General features: G+C 40.6%; 2 protein-coding genes across 8 annotated transcripts in view; both read left to right on the forward strand.

The window, feature by feature from the left end:
- The first annotated feature begins 4,808 nt into the window (after positions 1–4,808).
- Positions 4,809–9,293, forward strand: NDUFB8 (NADH:ubiquinone oxidoreductase subunit B8). Its single transcript, XM_079137545.1, has 5 exons — positions 4,809–4,963; positions 5,189–5,315; positions 6,507–6,606; positions 7,016–7,171; positions 9,104–9,293. Exons 1-5 carry the CDS (start codon positions 4,879–4,881, stop codon positions 9,194–9,196), a joined length of 561 nt encoding a protein of 186 aa, XP_078993671.1. The 5' UTR covers positions 4,809–4,878; the 3' UTR covers positions 9,197–9,293.
- Positions 9,294–11,868: 2,575 nt separating this feature from the next.
- Positions 11,869–19,763, forward strand: part of SEC31B (SEC31 homolog B, COPII coat complex component) — a 32,436-nt gene continuing 24,541 nt past the window's right edge. For 2 of the 7 annotated variants that reach the window (XM_079138519.1, XM_079138518.1), the window contains exons 1-3: positions 11,869–12,031; positions 14,356–14,479; positions 14,804–14,927. In XM_079138519.1, coding sequence (XP_078994645.1) covers positions 14,401–14,479; positions 14,804–14,927 — 203 coding nt within the window. In that variant the 5' untranslated portion in view covers positions 11,869–12,031; positions 14,356–14,400. Of the gene's footprint in view, positions 12,032–12,066; positions 12,593–13,838; positions 13,927–14,352; positions 14,480–14,803; positions 14,928–19,763 lie in introns of those variants that run through there. The other 5 variants (XM_079138516.1, XM_079138517.1, XM_079138515.1 and 2 more) reach the window with 5 other exon arrangements.

Below are 19,763 nucleotides of genomic sequence, written 5' to 3' on the forward strand. Positions count from 1 at the left end.
CCGTCCAGATACATTCAGGACGCAGCGCGGAGGCCTAGAAGAACTCCTCCTAATGGTGACCTATAGCTCTACATCCTAGGCTCCACTCCTGGGAAACTGGGGGCTAGACCTCAGCCCCACCGAATAGGGGTAAATGATCCACAAAACATTGCTACCTCTGTGTGCCCAGACCTACATAAGAGACAAAGAAGGAGAAAAATTTAAGCTTTAAACTTTACGCTCATGGATGGGGAAGAAGCAAACTTGACCCACCTAAAGATGTCAGAAGGAAGAGCAATTGCCACATTGACAGATGTTGGGCAAAAGCTGCTTGAAGGTTAGGCAAAGGATATTTGGCAAGTTGAATTCCTTTAAAATCAAGGGAAGAGCTGGATGTGGTGGTGTGCTCCTGTAGTCCAGCAACTCCAAAGGTTGATACAGAATTGCAAGAGCCCAGAGCAAGCCTGGGCAACATAGTGAGATCCCATCTCTTTTTAAAAAATAAATAAAATAAAACCAAGGCATCATTCAATTTTCCTGTCTCTGCCACCATCTCTCCTGCTTGAATATATTCTTGCCATGAGACCAATGTTAATATTAGTGGCCAATCATGAGCATCCCACATTTCCAAACAATCTATATTGATTATAAAAGGTCTTATCAATTATTCTCATTTACTTAGTTCTTATGACTGATTGTGGGAGGCCAAATTCTAAGACGGATCCCAAGATCTGCACCCATGTTGCACATACCCTGTACAAGGAAAGCAGGACTTGTAAATACAATAGGGGGATACTCTAACAATTAGATAACGTTTTATAGCAAAGATGTAATTAAAATTGCTAATCAGTTAACTTCTGAGCTAATCAAATGGGAGATTTAGCCTGGGTAGGCCTGAATTTATCATTCTAGCCCTTTAAATCTGTAGCTCAGTGGTAGAGCACTTGCCTAGTATGTGGGAAGCTTTGGGTTCAATCCCCAGCAAAACACACACACACACACACACAAATCTGGGTCTAGAGGTCAGAGACAGAAGGTCAGAGAGATTTGACACCATGTATATCCTCTCCTGTTTGCTTTATAGGAGCAAACTGTTATGTGGCAGAGAATTATAGGTGGTCTCTAGGAGCCAATAAAGACTATTTCTTGGTTGACAGTCAGCAAGTAAGTGGGGGAACTTAGTCCTACAAATGCAAGTAAATAAGTTATGCCAATAAGTATTGAGCCTGAAGAAGGACACAGAGCCACAGATGACCCAGTCAATATCTTGATTTTAACCTGGTGGGACCCTGAGTTGAGGACCCAGTTAACTAGTACCTGGACTCAAAAAAAAAAAAAAAAAAAAAAAAAGAGAAAAGAAAAGAAATAATAAATTGTTTCAGCTGCTAATTTTATGGTTCCTTTTAAGCATCTTAAAATAAATTTAAATTTTTTATAAAGCAATGGAAACTAACACATTGACTAACTATGTAATCATGCTATTAACTATAATATACCCAACTGATAACAGAGTTATCTCTGCAGAAAATAAAGCTTTAGTTTTATCTGCAATGTTTGCATTTTCATAAGAATATGTTAACTTATAACCTTGGGAATTAAAAATAAGTTAAACCACTGCTATGGAAATCGGTATAGAGTCTCCTCAAAAGACAAGGCATGGACCCACCATATGACCCAGCTATACCACTTCTTGGTATTTACCCTGAAGAACTAAAGGCATCTTACTACAGTGGTACATGCAACCCATGTTTATAACAGCACAATTCACAACAGCCAAACTATGGAACCAGCCAAGATGTCCATCAACGTATGACTGGATTAAGAAAATGTGGCATATATACACAATAGAATTTTATTTGGGCATAAAGAAAAATGAAATAATGGTATTTGCAGGAAAATGGATGAAACTAGAGACCATCATGTTAAACAAAATAAGTCAAACTCAGAAGGCTATGTTTTCTCTCATCTATGGAAGCTAGAGAAGAAAACAAAGATGGGGTAGATCTTCTAAAAATGGAAGGGAGAGGGCTGGGAAGATAGCTCAGTTGGTAGAGTGCTTGCCTTGCAAGCACAAGGCCCTGGGTTCAATCCCCAGCACTGCAAAAAAAAAAAAAAAAAAAAAAAATGGAAGGGAGATCAGTAAAGGAAAGGAACCAAGAGTTGGAAGCCAGGGAGGGAGGGGGAAAATGCTGGAAGTGATATTGGCCAAATTATAATTGTTATATTGTGGATTGTGTGCATATACAAATATATAACAACAAAACCCATCAATATGTACAACTATAATGCACCAACAAAAAAATGAGGAAATAAATAAATAAATAAAACCTAAAAGATTCAAATTACTAAAATCAGGAATGAAAGAAGTGATATTATCAACTTTACATAAATAAAAAAGGCATATAGAAGGGAATACTATGAACAATTGAGTATCTAAAAAATTAAGAACCTAGATGAAATGTAAAAATTCCTAGAAAGGCACCAACTACCACAACTGATCTAGAAAAAATAAAAAAATCTGAATAGACCTAAAATGAGAATGAATTAGAAATCAAAAACATCGCACAAAGAAAAGCCCAGGATCTGAGGGATAACTGATTAATTGAATCAAATATTTTAAAAAGAATTAAGATCAATCCTTCACAAAGTATTCCAAAAAACAGAAGAGGAGGGAACATGGACCAATTCATTCTCTGAGGCCAGCATTACCTGGATATAAAAATGAGACAAAAACATTACAAGAAAACTATATATCTTATAAGTATATTCCTTATAAACAGATGCAAAAGTCTTCAACAATATACTAACAAAACAAACCCAGCACTATATAAAAAGTGCTACATACCATGACCAAGTAGGATTTATTCCAGGAACACAAGGTTGATTCAACATCTGAAAGTCAATCAATGTAATATATTAATAGGTGTAAAATACCACATGATCATCTCAATATACACAAAAGTAGCTTTTGACAAATTTTAATACCCTTTTCATGATACAAATAGGGTTCCAAAGGATACTATCAAGAGAGTAAAAAGAAGCCAGGCGTGGTGGCACATACCTGTAATCCTTGTGACTCAGGAGACTGGGGCAGGAGGATTGTACGTTCGAGGCCTACCTCAGAAACTTAGTGAGACCTAAGCAACTTAGTGAGACCCTGTCTCAAAATAAAAAATAAAAAGGGCTAGGGATGTGGATCAGTGGTAAAGTGCTCCTAGGTCCAATCCCCAGTACCAAAAAAGAAAAAGAAAGAAAAGTTTAAAAAGATAATTCATAGAATGGGAGAAAATATAAATCACATACATGATAAGGGCTGGGATGTGGCTCAGTGGTAAATCCCCTCTGGGTTCAATTCCCAGTTACCTACCCATCCCCCACCCCCCCCCCCCAAAAAAAAAAAAAAAAAAAAGAGAGCTGGGGAAACAATCAGGGAGTTTTTCAAAATAAAAAATATAGTCACCTTATGATCTAGCAATTTTTCTAGGTATATATTTAGAAATGAAAGCATATATCCACATGCACGCACTGCACAAAAAAACTGTACAAGAATGACCCTAACAGCATTATTTGTAACAGCCAAAAATTGGGAACAACCGAAATGATGTGTTAACTGATAAATGTATAAATAAAATGTTGTATCCATATAATAATATATCAGTCAGCCATAAAAAGGAGTGGAAGTACTGACATGTACTACAACATTAACAAACTTGGAAAATATTTTGTTAAGTGAAAGAAGACAGATACAAACAGCTACATATCTCATGATTACATTTATATAAAATATCCAGTTAGACAAATCCATAGAGATAGAAAGTAGATTGGTGATTGCAAGTGAGTGGAATGCGCCAATAATGGGTGGGAGGTTTCTTTTGGGGGTGATGAAAATATTTTATTTAGAATTAGTAGTGACAGTTGTAGAACTTTGTAAGTATACTAAAAATAACTATTGTACACTTAGGGAATTGTATGATATGTAAATAACATCTTAATAAAAATAAATAGATCAACTCTGTTTCTCGACCCAAATGAGATCGGAGCTTCCTATTGGTTGAAAACAGATGTTATCCAACTCTGATGTTGTCCAAATAGTGCTGCTTATTTACAGGAGGGCAAGTTGCTGTACTGTAGTCCTTCCCAATATGTACATACTGAAAAGTACATGTCTGTTATTATTGCTTTGGTATATATTTGAGAGTAAGTATAATAATGGATTCTGTTCCAAAACAGTGATCACCTTAAAAGTTGCTGGAAATAAAGGCGTATTTTTAATATGCAAATTTCCACATCCCTCGTGTGTAAATAAGATGAAAGCATTCATATGCAAACATGTCTCCCAATCTTCTATTAAGAGCCTGTAAAGGTGAAATCTATTTATCCAAGTCCTAGTAAATTGGAGGCTTTGCCCCGTCTCCAGAGAGTTGACTCTGGTGATGGGTTTAGTTTTATATTTGCTGGACTGGAAGGTGACTGGGACATTCAGGTGTAAACACGGACTGAAACTGAGGAAGCATTAAAACGCTGATTTGCTAACTGAACAAAGCATCTAAAGGAAGCCGATGGACCAATTAGGAGAAAAAAACAAGATCAAACAAAACTAAGGGCTGAATTTGAAGGATGACCACGTTTGGAAAGAAAGTACCAGTGAAGGAGAGGGAAAAGGCAAGCAGCCAGAGAAGAAAAAGCGTTCATTTTACGAAGTTACCTGCCTTTTTCTCCCTCAAGTTACCCCTTCTATCCAACCACTCACCTTCCTACTGGATCCCAGTTCCAAGCTTAAGCTCCGCCCCGTCGAGCCCAGAAGATTTGCCTTCACGCTTCGCTTCCCGAGTCGCGTGTGGCCGGCTCGCCGCCGCGACTGGCCTCTGCGCATGCGCGGGGAGCGCGAGGAAGGTGAAGATGGCGGCGGCCGGAGCAGGGGCCCTGGGAGTGCGGTGGCTGCAAAGGGCTGTCCGGAACGTGGTGCCGCTAGGGGCACGGACAGGTTCGCGAGAACTGGCTAGGCTTCAGTGTGGGAAGGGGATGCCTGAAGTTTGGTGTGAAGGAAGGGAGGTAGCGGCTATCGCGGCGTCTGTGCCCAGGCAAGGGGTGGAGGTGATAGAGGGTCGCGCTGATCCGGTGAAGTCCCAGGCTTCGGCCTCTGCAGCTTTGAGCCTTCCGGGCTGCTGGCGAATGGGGTTGGTCTGACCCGTGTTCTTCTGTGCCTCAGCCTCCCACATTACCAAGGATATGCTGCCGGGGCCCTATCCTAAGACCCCAGAAGAACGGGCAGCCGCCGCCAAGAAGTATAACATGCGTGTGGAAGACTACGAACCTTACCCGGATGATGGCATGGGGTGAGGTAGAGAGAGTCAGCCCGTACCTGGGTAGTAATGGGAGACCTGTTGGGTGGTTCTACCCTGACCCTTTCTCCCGAACCCTCCTGTGACCCCCACAGAGTCATTGGTGTGGGTGCTTTTCTTGGAGGTGGGAGTGGATGGGTGCGCAGCTGCAGCCGAGAGGACTTCAGTTTTCTCCTTTCTCCTTGGACTATTTCCTCAAATGAGATTTTAATGACTCCCTAGGGGACTCCCGAATAGCAGGAACCTTCCTTGGCTCCTTCAAGAGGGATGGGTTTCATTTAGATTGAGCATCTGCTGGGCTCAGGTGCCGTCATCCAGGCACGTGACCAGGTTGGAGCTGGACTCATGAGAACCTTATTTGTAGATGGAGTACTCTATATTTGTGTGTACATCTCTCTTTAGGGCTGTGGAAATGGCCAACCTCCTTTCTCCAGTTAATGTTACCTCTCCATACCATTTCCACATACCATCCTTGTGGTTAATTTTGTATAGTAATTACCCGCATCTTCACTTTCTTCCTAGCATCATTCTTTCATTCTTGCTTTCAGCATCTCCTATTCTTGTTTTTCAGTTATTTTCTGTGACACACGTCTAGTTTTCATCTTCTCCTATGTTTTTATTGTATTGCAGACAGGAACAGCCATGGTAGCAGTCTTTATAAGTTGAACCTGGGTTTGTTGGGGAAAACAAGTAAGCAAGAAGTCCCATGAGGTGTTTGAGGCATGGAGAGGTATACTGACTTGTGGTTGAGAAACAGGGCCTATGAAGAGAACGCTTTTCTAATCGTTTTAAATGTTTTCCAGTTTGCTGGGTGACTCCAGATTCAGACCCTAAATTTTAGTTTCATTTTTTAATCTGGTGAGGGAATCAGATAATCAATAAAATTGATAGTTCTCTTTTAGCTTTAACATTATAGAATTGTGTGACCTTTTTCTTTTTGAAAGAATGTAAGGAAATCTTATGTATTATGTTTTAGAGTTTGATGTGCTCATTTAATTACATTTTGGTCTTATTTGGTTAGTTCTGTGCTTAGTGACTAGAACTCGAAATCTTGATCTGGGAGTCAGTTCCTCTTTCCTTAGGTGAAGAAGTTATATCTGTCACTTGGTTTTTCATCTCAGAGATGGAGACTGCATTGTCTGTGACTGCTCATAGCTCCTTCCAGAACTTTCTGCTATCTCTTAGGTATGGCGACTACCCGAAGCTCCCTGATCGCTCACAGCATGAGAGAGATCCATGGTATGACTGGGACCACACAGACCTAAGGTTGAACTGGGGTGAACCGGTGAGAAAATCAGCCCATTTAACCTTTTTCTCCTCCTATGTCCTCTTAGGGAGTCTCCCTTTAGCTTAATTGGCACTTCTCTGTCCAGTTAATAATAAGCTTTTTGGCTCAAAGAAGTAAGATCCAGTGATCTGAGACCTGTGGTTCCACATATAGCAGGCACGTGGTGTAGGACTTGTGGGAACAAAACTCTACTATGAAAGTTGTGCACTTCATGATTGAGCTATCTCTGGTGAGCAGAACCTAGACTGAGGCCAACATCTAGTCCTGTGGGCCTGTGTGTCTCAGAATATTGCCCCATGACAGTAGAATGCTTCTGTCAAGCTTTGTATCAGTCTCTGTTCATTCTAGGCTGCCTGCCTTTTGCAGGAAGAGTAGTTTATGACAGTTATCTGCCTTTCTGCCTCAGATACACTGGGACCTAGACATGTACATCAGGAACCGTGTGGATACATCCCCCACACCTGTTTCTTGGAATACCATGTGTAAGCACCTTTTTGGCTTTGTGGCCTTCATGATTTTCATGTTCTGGGTCGGGGAGAAGTACCCCACCTACCAGCCTGTGGTGAGTATTTTTTATTTCCTGTGGTACTTTAGAAGTGCTTTCCTAGGCATACCTGCATAGCCCCTTGAGTGAGTGAAGTCTGGAGTAGGGAACCAGCCATTATCAAGCTTAGCTTCCTGGAGTCTTAAGAGACAGGAAGATAGGTCCTTACCTATTGGCCTGGCACCAGAGCATTGCTGTACTCAAACTTCTTAGACCAGCCCTAGATGCATGTTAGGAGTAGGGAGGAATGAAGTCAGCTAGTTTTCAGAGTTGCTGTTTGAGGAATGTACTTAAACCAATTATATTTTGGTGAGGGGTCTTTTAAAGCAGAGTCAAGGAATCTAGAACTGAAACCTTATGCTGTTAGACATGTGAAAAGCACATCCTTTAGGGTATTGGAAGCAAATAAGTGTCCACTGAAAGCATACATGGTTATATTTTCACCAGTGTAAAGGACATAGAAAACACATTTTCTAGTTTTAAGGAAGTTTAAGAAAATTTAGATAAATGACTTGAGCAACTTTGAAGAGATGTGGAAGTTTGGTATTGTATGTGTATTTATGTGTATACTGTGTGAGTGCAGAGTGGAATGAGCTGCTGTGAGAATGTATGGTTAACTTTAAATGCCAAAAAATAAAAAGCAGGGGGATTTGGGAGGTGGAAGAAGTTGGAGAAGAATTTGGGGCAAGAGAAAACAAGGAAGGAGAAAGAGAGTAAGAGAGCCAAAGCAGAATAGGTATAAGCATGTAAAATAGTTCCTAAATAATTAGCTGCATTGGTTTCCTAGAGAGCTGCTAAAAATTCAGATACCTGGGTCCCACTTTTAGAGATCCTAATTCAGTAGCTCCACCACAGGGTTCTAGAATCAGTATTTCCAACAATTTCCCAGGTAATTCTGATGTAAATCAGGCTTGGAAATCACTGTAATCATGAGGTAAGATTATTGGTTAGATTGGCAGTTTTTATTGTGTGGCTAAAGGACCTGGACTTAATGATGTAATGATGTATTAATTCAGTAAATATTTGTGCAGCTCCTACTATGTACAACCATGCTAGGGGTTGGAGTTATAGTAAAGACTTGGTCTACCTTGAATAGCAGGGAGCCATTTTTGTTTTTTGAATAGAAAAGTGTATGATGAAGGCTGAGTTCTGGAAGATTAATCTGGGAATAGTTTCTAGGATGGATTGGAAGGAGAGGAACTGAAGGCAGTGAGGCTGTTTTGTTTGCAGTTGGCTGCCCAGTGCTACCTCTGCAGAAATAATCAATGTCCTGAAGGTAGCTGGCATATCTGTGCGCACTGACACGAGCCTTTCTGCCAAGCCCCAGGGGCTCCTCGCTGGAGAGTGCACATAGGGCTGGGGTGAGCACTAACTTCACTTCAGGAGAGCAAGAAACACAATGTGGTTCTTCCATTTTTCAGTTCTGTAAGCACATCACCCTTTTCTCCTCCCCTTGAGCTGTGTTCTTTGACAGCTGTTTGTTGGTAAAGCCAGCAGCCCCTAAAGCACTTCCCAGCCGTGTCTCCTCTGTGCTTTCCCCCACTGCTGCTCTGCACGCCTCATTTGCTGGACCACTTTAGTGGTGGAACCATTAGAGGCTGAGTGACTTAAAGGAGATTGAGTCTGTCTCGACCCCGAGAGAGAGTGGGATGGATGGATGCATTGTCTCATTTAGAAAGCTTTGACTCTCTTTTTCTCTGTCCCTCCCTTCCCCCTCCTTCTCCCTCTCTTCCCCTCTCTCTAGTGTAGGCACTAGATCTCTTAAAATTTAGTAGGTTTTCTCTCTGCCTTGGGCTGAGCAGGGAAGAGGAGCACTGCTCCTACCATTCTCAGTTAAGCTGAATCTGACCAGGGGCTATTGTGTATCCATTTACTATGCCTGGTGGTTAACTCAGAGCCAGGCATTGGTATATGTATATTGTTGCTAACCTGTGTTTTTTTTTTCCTTAGGGGCCGAAGCAGTATCCTTATAATAATCTATACCTGGAACGAGGAGGTGATCCCACCAAAGAACCTGAGCCAGTGGTTCACTATGAGATCTGAACAGGCACCATGGGCTTTTGTGTCCTCTAACCAGGACTCCCTCATTTCTAGAGATTTAACCTTAATGAAATCCCTAATAAAACTCAGCACTGTGGTATCTGTGCCTCATTTCCCCTGGAATAGTCTTTGCTGTGAAGAACTTGATCCCCGTCCCGTGTAACCCCCCCGCCTTCCACACACACACACACACACACACACACTCTCTGCCTTCCTTCTCATTGTCCTGCTCTGAATTGGAAGGATAGGAGGATAGGATGGGGGTTGGCTAAGCACAAGAAGATGTTAATTTGTTAATTTCATTGGAACTGTGCAGGTGGGCAAAAATTCCAGTTGCTCCTTTTCCTATTTATAGGGTCAAAGAAGAAGGAAGATGTGTTCCTAACTTTGCAAGTTGGAACAAGATTTATCTTCCATGAAAAACCTTAATAATAGTGGTTAGTTAAAAAAAAAAGTTGTACTCTATCATGTTTCAAGTACATTATAGGCTAGATACACATTTGTGATTGTCTCTGATCTTAATTTATGTTAAAAGAATATGCATTCTTTGTTTCAAAAACTTACGAAACAGCTGCTTAATAAGTTGACCTTAATTAAGAGGAATTAAGAGGACAGTTCAGTAAATTACTATCAAAACTTTTCATAGCTTTCATAACCTTAATGATTAATCCAAATTTCTGTAATAATCTTAGAGGAGAAGTGTGTTTTTAAGATTCTTAACCCATCTGTTTTAAGTGAACTAACCCATCTTCTGTGTTTCCCTTTGGGCTCGTTTTAAAAATTTACAGTCATACTGCCTGAAACCTGATTCATAAAAAAGCATACATTCAACTGGGCGTGCTCAAGAGGCTGAAGCAGGTAAATTACAAGTTCAAAGACAGCCTCAGCAATTTAGTGAGACTCTAAATACTTGGTAAGATCCTGTTTCAAAAAATAGAAAGGACTGGGGATGTGGCTTACTGGTTAAGCACCCCTGGGTACCAACAACAACAACAAAAGTTCAATGCAACCCATAGAAGTAAACCTGTTCAAGTTAATATAGGGTTCTTTAGTGGTTGTCCAGGCAGTGAAAAAGATCTTTGTAAGATTCGAGTAGGTGCTTCTACTGAAATGCCACTCTTTGAAGGGCCACACTGCCCTTTTATGTTTTCATTCTTTGTCCTCCATACCATTTAATAATTGTTTAGCCGAAATCTGTGTGTCAAATACATCTCAGACACTGATAGGCCTTGGAGACAAAATGAAACAAGACAACTGCCTTCCAGTAGTTACCTAGATGAGGAGATGTGACAGTTATAATATAAAGTGAAAAGAATTAAGAGAGATGTGATTTGAGAAAGGTGTACATTTTTTGTTTAATCATGTCCTAACTTGAAACCGACATGTCTGGTTCAAATTTCTTTTGGAGTACTCCCATCAGTGACACACTTCCCCCTCATTCCCTAATTCTGGGTATTGCCTGAGGTTTGGTTTTAAGCCTGGTTTACTTTTTCTTTAGGTCTCATCCACGTCGTGCTAAAAATTTCAAGAAATACTTTCCAAGTGATTACATAGAAAGAATGGTCCAAGTACAGATAATGCTATAAATTGTCTTGGGTCTGACCCCCAAACGCCCAAGTCCACATGAAAAGGAATTCCAGGGTTGTGTTGCAGAGTTGGATCTTCATTGGATAACTAGTACCCTAACTTGGGAGATAATTAGGCAGGAATACAATAGGCTTCATGCATTAAATATTACTTTTGAATCAACTTAGGTCCAAGATGTTCAGCTACTTGCAGAACATCTTTTTTTTTTTTTTTTTTTTTTTTAATTTGGAAATGCCACAATTCCCTCAACAACAAAAATACAAAATAAAGACAATCTCTTCACATACCCTCCTGGAGTTCTCTGGCTGTTAATAGCACCACTATTTCTAGTCTCCCCTGCTCTAGAGCCATAATATCTTGAACTCCTTACCTTAGATGGTCACAAGAGCCTTGCAGCTCTTCACAATCACTGCTCTATTCGGGTTTTCATCATCTGGTACCTAGATTGTTCTATTAGTCTCTTAATTTGAGACCCTTCTTCAGCTCTGCTCTAAGGGATTCCACATTTCTAGATGCTGCATCCAAATCCAGAATTTTCACTAACTCCTTGTTATGGGATTAATTTATGTCACAATCTGTTTCCGAGCCTTCCTCTACCCCAGTCTCTGTTTCATTCACATTAGAAATGCCAGGGCGCCTATTAGCTGGTTTGACTTCTTGTTGAAGTATCATTTAATGTTTTTGCAGCTCCGAGAGGTAACAGCCGCGGCCCACTGTAGTCTTGCCCTCCACACACCAACAGTTTGATTCAACCAAAAGTTTGTGGGCACCAGTTATTACTAGACTGCACTGTGTCATTCACCATCATTAACTTGGAGCCTCCATAACTTAACCTTTTCAATTAAATGGATCCACTGGGAGCCCCTGGGACTAGGGCCGGATCTCCGGCTTTGATGACTAGATAATAAATTAGTATTTTCTCCTTTCGGAGACTGTCCTGGGAGCCTGCTTCTACTCGGCAGAAGTACAATGGAACTTATTGGTCTGCGATTTGACCCAATGCACCACAACTGCGATCACAGGCAGGTGAAAGGGGCCAGATTCAAGCTACAATCCTATTTGGTACGTTTTCTGGGTCTGTCGAGTTAACCTCACACACTCAGCGGAGCATCTGGGCAGCGTTTCCCTACCGGACCAGATACTTTTGACCCTCCGCAGCCGCCGTCCACAGAGCCAGCTGAGCCCAAAAGCCCTTAGCGAGCACCAGCTCGGACTGCTGCGCCTGACCCCTGACCTGGGCTCTCCGCGCAGGTGGGTTTTCCCCGCGGAAGCCCACGTAGACCTTGCCGGGAACCGGGAACGCTACTCGTCCCCTGGAGAGCGCTGCCGGGAGCTCGCTAGCTGCCGAGACCTCGGCAAGCACCAGCCCCGCCGGCGGGTCGAGTTCGCCCTCGGGACTCCGCCCAGGAGCCTCGCAGGGACCCTATTACGCAGTCCTCAGTTTGTACCTGGGTCCATTCTTCCACCTGCGCCGGGGTTCCCCGGCAGACAAGGGTCTCTGAAGCGCTTCCATGATGCCTTTCCATCCACCCTGGGCCCGGACCGGGGGTGGTCACGAACCTGCACCTGCTCGCTGTGTCCTGGCGGAAAGGCCTGTCACGACTGACCCTATTAAGCCGCGTTTGGCCCATGGCGGGAGAGTAGCTGTGCTTATTCTCCTCTATAGGGACTGGACTGCCAAGGATAGCTGGCGCTCTCCTTCGCTGCAAGTCTGTTCGTCTATAGGTTGACTGGTCATAGCTCCCCGCTACCATATCACTCCTCCGCGGCCATGCCATTCTGACCCCAGCGGAGGCCTTCTTTTGTGAACAGGTGCCTCTGAACAAAGTGGATTAAAAGCCCGTTTTCCCAATTCCTAGACTGCCAGCGATTTAAATCCTTTATGGAGTTTAAATTATTAAAGGGCTAAAAGTACGAGCTCTTGAGGCTGACGAGTTCACATCTCGGCCTAGCCACTTGCCTCTGTAAAAATGGAGATAACAGTAGTACTTATTTAATAGAACCACTGGGAGAAATAAATGAGACATGCATGTCAAATGCACAGTTGCCAATTGCAGCTCCTTTTGGTATTAGGGAATCATTTCCCCCAAACGTGAAAATGACTGTGACCAGCAGGTGGCACCGTAGTTGAATAGTATAATCAGAGGATGCCTGATAGAGCCACAAGTGTTTAGAGGTCTCTTGGAAATCTCAGCTTGATCGGCAGCCTTAAACTTTCTGCAAGCTGAAAAGTAATTAAAGATTAAGTAATAGTACCTTCTGTTTTTGTAGGTCAGACTGATCTGACTGGTTTGCTCAAGCAGGTCACAGTTCTAGGTTTCCTTCCTCAAGTTCAGTGTCTTTGTTTTTTAAAAGACTTTCTGCCCCCTTGCTATGGTGTTGGAATGGGATTTTGAACATACATTAGAATTAGATGAAAACATACAGTGAAAATGGATATCTGTACTCACTGAACAAATATTTATCAAGCATTACTATGTGCCAGTCATTAATCCGGGTACTAGTTATAACATGGTGAAACAAAGCAGAAACAGTGCTACCATTTATAAAGCTTACATATTAGTTGAAGAGAACAGTAATGTAAAAAATAATTACAAATTGCTACAAAGAAAAAAAATTGAGACTTTTTAAAAAATATTTTTTAGTTGGCAGTGGACCTTTATTTTATTTATTTATATGTGGTGCTGAGAATTGAACCCAGTGCCTCACACATGCTAGGCAAGTGCACTGCTGCTGAGCCACAGCCCAGCCTGAGGCTGTTTTTAGTTAGGTGGGTCACCTCTCTGAAGAGGTTAGACTCTGAGCCCAGAAAGATATGATAAAGAGTTAGTCATGCAGACAGTAAAGGGAAGAGTATTAGAGTATAGGGAACAGCATTTGCAAAGACTCTGGTGTAGGAAAAACTCAGGAAATGAAAAAAGGAATATAGTTGCTGGAATATAGTGCATAAGGAAAAAAGAGATGAAGTGGTAGACTAGAGCTTGAATTTTATTCTAAGTGTGATAGAGCATTGAAAGATTTTGAACATGGACCTCCAAAATTCCACTTTTTATTTTAGAAATTCACTCCTGCTGTGATGTAGAGAATGAATTAGATGATGGCATGAGTAGCAAGGAGATAACTAGTTGGAGACTATTGCAGTAATCCAGTTGAGAAATGATGGTAGAGGAAGAGGTAGAATAGAGAATTCCATTTTACACAGACTAGCTTAAGTATCTGCTATATCCAAGTAGAAATATTTGATTAATAATTGCATATAAGAACTTGGCACTAGAGGAGAGATTTGTATTGATGATATTAATGGATGCATATGCATATGCATGTTATCTGAAGCCAAGGAAATGAACAGAATCTCTGAGAAATTATCTGGTTTGATGGTTATCACCATTGGGCCTTGGGAAACCAGTGTGGTTAAATATCTGTTGGGGTTTAAAGAATTAGATTTCAGTAAATGAGTTGTCCTTCGATATGCAGATGGTCTTGTATTTGTCACCCTGTGTTGCCCTGAAACAAAATCAAATGTCTATAGGTGCTCCCTGGATCTGACCCTAAAAATTGCTGGTTTCTATTTTCAGTGGGCCAAGAGGCATGTGAGCTTTCTGACATCTACAGAACAGACAATGAAACTGAAGGAACTTGAACGGCCAGCTGTCCAAGTGTGGAGCCCAGCCAGTCAGTACCCTGTGTATCTGGCCACAGGTATGGTGATATTATGGAGCCACCAGAAGTATATAGATTAAGGAGAAATTTAGCATCTAGAATTCATTATTGAGTATCAGAGAACACTTTAGGATCATAGAAAGGTGGGGATAACTCACAGCAAGGGAATAGTGGATGTTTTGGGTACCTGGAACCAGTCTTAGACTAAGGTTCAAGGCTTGGCACCTTATGCTTCCTTTGAAAGAAAGGGTATATCCAGTCCTCTCCTGTTCTTCCTCTCCACTCCCTAACCCATTTATACTTTAAATCTATGTATGTATTGTTGCTTATATGCTGCTTCTTTTTTACTTTTCTTGTGCCTAGGAACATCTGCCCAACAGCTAGATGCCTCCTTTAGCACAAATGGCACATTGGAAATCTTTGAGGTTGATTTCAGGGATCCTTCTCTGGACTTGAAACAAAAAGGAGTCCTTTCTGTCTCGAGCAGGTACTCTGTTGGGACTGTTGATGGATATACAGGGTAAATCCTCATGAAGATACTCATGAAGAACTCCTAGTTGATGTAGTATGTACATCTCAGGGATCATGAGGAGTCAAGTGAGGGAAGAAAGAGTTTTGCCAAGTACAAGAGAAGTTAATTCTGGGCTTATTTTGCAAGAAGATTTTAAAAAAACAACCAGCCTCACCTTTCTGGTCAGCAGCAGCACGACAGCAACAATAGACAGCACTTGTGATAGAGACACCTCATACAAGTCTGGACCATGTGGACCTCATCTTTCTTTGAATCTATAGATATTGGCTCCTTCCTCCCTTAGCTGTTGTGAAGATAACAATGTTATTCAATATCACCCTTTTCTGCCAACAGGGAAGAGAATAAATGATCCTTTCCTCATTACTGTTAGGCACTGATTAGGTACTCCTGGATTTCATGGCTCTGGAAGACTGGGTACTTATGGATTTCATAGATGATATTGTGTAACAGCAGTTAGGAGAGGATCATTCATTCATTGGCAGGCCAGGCTAGAGGAGGCCTTGTAGGCCTTGATAAGTTAGGTACTATTGTTCTTTAAGCACATACCTGTATGCCAGACGGTGCTAGGGGCTTTATATTTTATTCATTCCTCAAAATAAACCTAAGTGATAATTACTAGTATTTCTATTTTACATAGGCAAGAACTGAAACTCTGAGAATCTAGGATTTAAATTTGGCATATGAGTCCAAAGCCTACATTCTTTCCATTATTCCACTACCTTTTTAAAGGTTTTATAAAGGTGGGACTTAACAGTCTGTATCAATGATCTGTAAGTTTTTATACTATCAGAAAAAATGTGAATATTCACTATACTCAGGATATATATTCAATATAAATAATGTATGTTTTACTATTCTATTAATAAAGTGTATTTTCTATCATTTTTTAGATTGAATGTATAAATCTTCTTACGACCTAGTGAGTGATTTTGCCTACCCCACTTTAGAGATTACTTGTTTAAGCAGGGTGTGGTGGCACATGCCTGTAATCTTAGAAATTTGGGAGAGAGAGGCAGGAAGATTGCAATTTACGCCCAATCTCAGCAACTTAGCAAGGCCGTAAGCAACTTAGTGAGACCCTCTCAAAATAAAAAAAAATAAAAAAGGCTGGGAATTGGCTCATGGTAAAAATGCCTTTGGGTTCAATTTCCAGTACCAAAATAAATAAAGTAAAAGGGTTGGGGATATAGCTTAGTGATTGAGTGATACTGGGTTCAATCCCCAGTACAAAAAAAAAAAAAAGTTACTTATCTACAAGGCCATCTTACCTCTGATGATTGATGAACCCCTTGTAGATTTCTTGATCTTTTTCGGAGATTAAAGATTTAGGCAGAAATACCCTCTTCTTTCTTTCCACAGTTTTACCTAAAAATGGAAGGTCTGAGAATCTGCTAAGATCTGAATTCAGGTCTCACATTCAATCTCTTTTCCCTTTCTTTTTCTATAGTAAACTCCTCTTTTTTAAAAAGCTTCTTCCTGTGTCTCTTCATTATTAACTAGACATATACTTTTCAAAATATTCCCCTTTCCTCTGCTTGCCCTTTTCATCAAACCTATGCCTCAGCCAAATTTGGGTCATGAAGATCCCCTTATTCTCAATCCACGAAGCAACTGAGAAATATTATCTATCAAAAAAAATCTAACTGAATGAAATGTTCTGAAACACTCGTGTGGCTATTGATAAGGGCCAGCCTGAAGCATGAATAGACTGAAGAGAATGAATGGATAAGTGCCTCTGGATGCAAGCAGATTAGCGTGTGCACTGAAGCAAGTGATGTTTGGCTTGTTAGATGAATTTCACTGAAGAAGAAATGTTTCTGGGCAAATCATATTTTTATGTCATTGGCTGCAGATAAAGTGGCTTTGGCTGACTGAGGACAGAGGCCAGTGTGTGTTCTTCTGCTCTACTCTATCTCCACTGAGGTTCTAGGTCTCTGAGTAGCCTTTGTAGGATCTATCCTCTAATAACCTGGAGAGAGTAGGTAATCTGTTTTCTACTGTTTTACCTTTATCTTAATTCTAGCTACTTGGGTAGCTGGAGGGCTGCAACATCTCTTTGGGTGCTTATGTAAGAGAGTACTCAGAAGAAAAATAATCATTTTGTGGACTTCTCAGTTTTTCTATTCTCAAGACTTGCAGTTTTGCTAGAGGCATCAAGTTCACAAAGTAAAGAGAACATGGGCCTTTTTTCTTGGATAGACCTAGGTTCGAATCCCAGCTCTGCCATTTACTGTCCTTTTGGACACAGTATTCAACTTTTCTGGCCCTGCGTTCTTCACCGAAAGTTCAGAATACAAAGAAGATACTTGGTAGCCTCATCATAGTAGGTATTCAGGAAAGTAGTTTGCCTCTCTAATAGCCATTGCTCCGTTCCATTGCCTTCATTCTCAGCTTGGAGCACTGCCTGTACCATTCTGATTTTTAGGGAGACTTGGATTTCCCCAACTCTTTGGCCTGGATGTGAACAAACTCTTTTTTACTTTAGTTTGATAACATGAGATTGGCATTTTTCAAAAGGAAACTTACTAAGCAAATGGAAGAAAAATCCAAACCGAAAAGGTGCATAAATCACGGAAGCAAGGATTTACACTGCAGATATTTCTTTCTTTTAAATTTTTTTTATTTGTTCTTTTTAGTTATATATGACAGTAGAATTATTTTGACATATTTTACATACATGAAGTATAATTTCTCATTCTTTCAGTTGTACATCATGTGGAGTTTCTCTGTTTGTGTATTCAGTGTATGAACATGGGAAAGTAATGATTGATTCATTCTACTTTCTATTCCCATTCCCCCTCCCTTCCCTTCATTCCCCTTTGTATAATCCAAAGTACTTATATTCTTCCCTTCCTTCCCCGCTTATTGTATGTTAGTATTCACATATCACAGAGAACATTCGGCCTTTGGTTTTTTGGGATTAGCTTATTTCACTTAATGTGATAGTCTCCAGTTCTATCCATTTACCAGCAAATGCCATAATTTCATTCTTCTTTATAATAGAAGTAATAGACCATTGTGTATATATACCACATTTTATTTATCCATTCATCTGTTAAAAGGCACCTAGATTGGTTCCATAGCTTAGCTATTGTGAATTGAGCTGCTATAAATGTTGATGTGCGCGTGTCACTATAGTTTGTTGATTTTAAGTCCTTTGGGTATATGCTGAGGAGTGGGATAACTGGGTCAAATGGTGGTTCCATTCCAGGTTTTCTGAGGAATCTCCATACTGCTTTTCAGAGTGGTTGTACCAACTTGCAGTCCACCAGCAATGTATGAGTATACCTTTTTCCCCACATCCTCACCAACATTTATTGTTACTTATATTCTTGATAATGGCCATTCTGACTGAAGTGAGATGAAATCCCAGTGTAGTTTTAATTTGCATTTCTGTAATTGCTAGAGATGTTGAACATTTTAAAAATAACTTATTTAGCAAACATCTGTGTGTCATATATATATCAGACACTACACTTAATAGGTCTTGGGGCCATAAAATGGAACATTTTTTTCATATATTTGTTGATCATTCATATTTTTTCTTCTGTGAAGTGCCTGTTCATTTCCTTCACTGCAGATATTTCTAATCATAAGGTGCTAAATTGTAGTTGAAGATGAGCTTAGTGGATATAGCACCCTGATCTCATAGGTCTCGGTTTTTTCTTTTTATCCTTGTCTCTCATCTTGCCAGAAGCATAACCTTGAGTTGGTTGTCAGGGTTGCTTCTATTTTAATGAAATTCAATGTCTTCCCCTTGTGTTCTAAGCTGGTATATACTATGTATCTATACATACATAGTGGTTCTCAGCCCTGGATGCTTGTTAGAATCACTTGTGTGTATTCTTGTTGAAAATATTGATTCTGATGGCTTGTCTCTAGATATTGTATTCATGAGGTCAAGTAGGAATCAATGCCTATATATTTTTTAGGAACCATCCATCATTCTGTGATACCATATAGTCTCCATCATTGTCATGATTTATTCTCATTTTCTTGGGAATCCCTTTTGCAGAGAATCTCCCCAGTACTTTCACGTTTAAAGATTCCCACTGTCTTGTAGAAACTCTTTTCCTGTACCTTCTTCTTAAACCTCTCAGCTGCTTTTTCAGGATAAAGGTTATCTTTTTTTTGTTTTGTTTTGTTTTTTAACTTTACTTTTAAAATATTCAAACTTATAGGAAAATTGTAGAAAAGTACAATGAACAATCATATGCCTTTCACCCAGATACACCAGTTATTAACATTTTGTCATATTTGGCCCCCTCTCTCCTTCCCTACTGCCCACTCCACTGCATGGTTATCTCTTGTTCTTGTTCATTTGCAGGACAGATTATTGACACTACTTGAGCCCACTGAGTGATCAAGTCTCCTTCCTTGCTTAACTTGTCACACCCTGTGTACTACAACTCAGTCCCTCTGAAGTAATTCCTCTGATGGCTTTCCCTTTGCTCCTGAGGAGCTCCAATCTCTGGATGACTCGGAAGCCTCTTGAACCAGTATGCACACATTCTTCTGTCACATAAAGATCAGTGCAGCCTTAGAAAACTGCCTTTGTGGTGGTAGCCTCAGAGCTACCATTGTGTTAGCTCCACTATTCTGCCTCAGATACCAGCTGGTTTGAACTGGTGCTCAGTTCTGCACTCCTGATAGGTTGGCTCTGCTTGAATGCCTAGCAAATAAGTTCCTGCACTATTGCACCACTAAGTTTCTTTGCTGACTATTCCCAGGATGTGAGAATATTTCATTGCAGCTATGGATCTCATGACATTTTGGGTGAAATCTGGTTTC

Source organism: Sciurus vulgaris (assembly GCF_902686455.1).
Source record: "Sciurus vulgaris genome assembly, chromosome: 4".
NCBI lineage: Eukaryota > Metazoa > Chordata > Mammalia > Rodentia > Sciuridae > Sciurus > Sciurus vulgaris.

Bases quoted from the DNA above. Each gene is read 5' to 3' on its own strand.
- NDUFB8 (XM_079137545.1), top strand. From the start codon at position 4,879: ATGGCGGCGGCCGGAGCAGGGGCCCTGGGAGTGCGGTGGCTGCAAAGG. The intron at 4,964-5,188 runs GTTCGCGAGAAC...TCTGTGCCTCAG, and splicing joins GCCGCTAGGGGCACGGACAG to CCTCCCACATTACCAAGGAT. The intron at 7,172-9,103 runs GTGAGTATTTTT...TTTTTTCCTTAG, and splicing joins ACCCCACCTACCAGCCTGTG to GGGCCGAAGCAGTATCCTTA.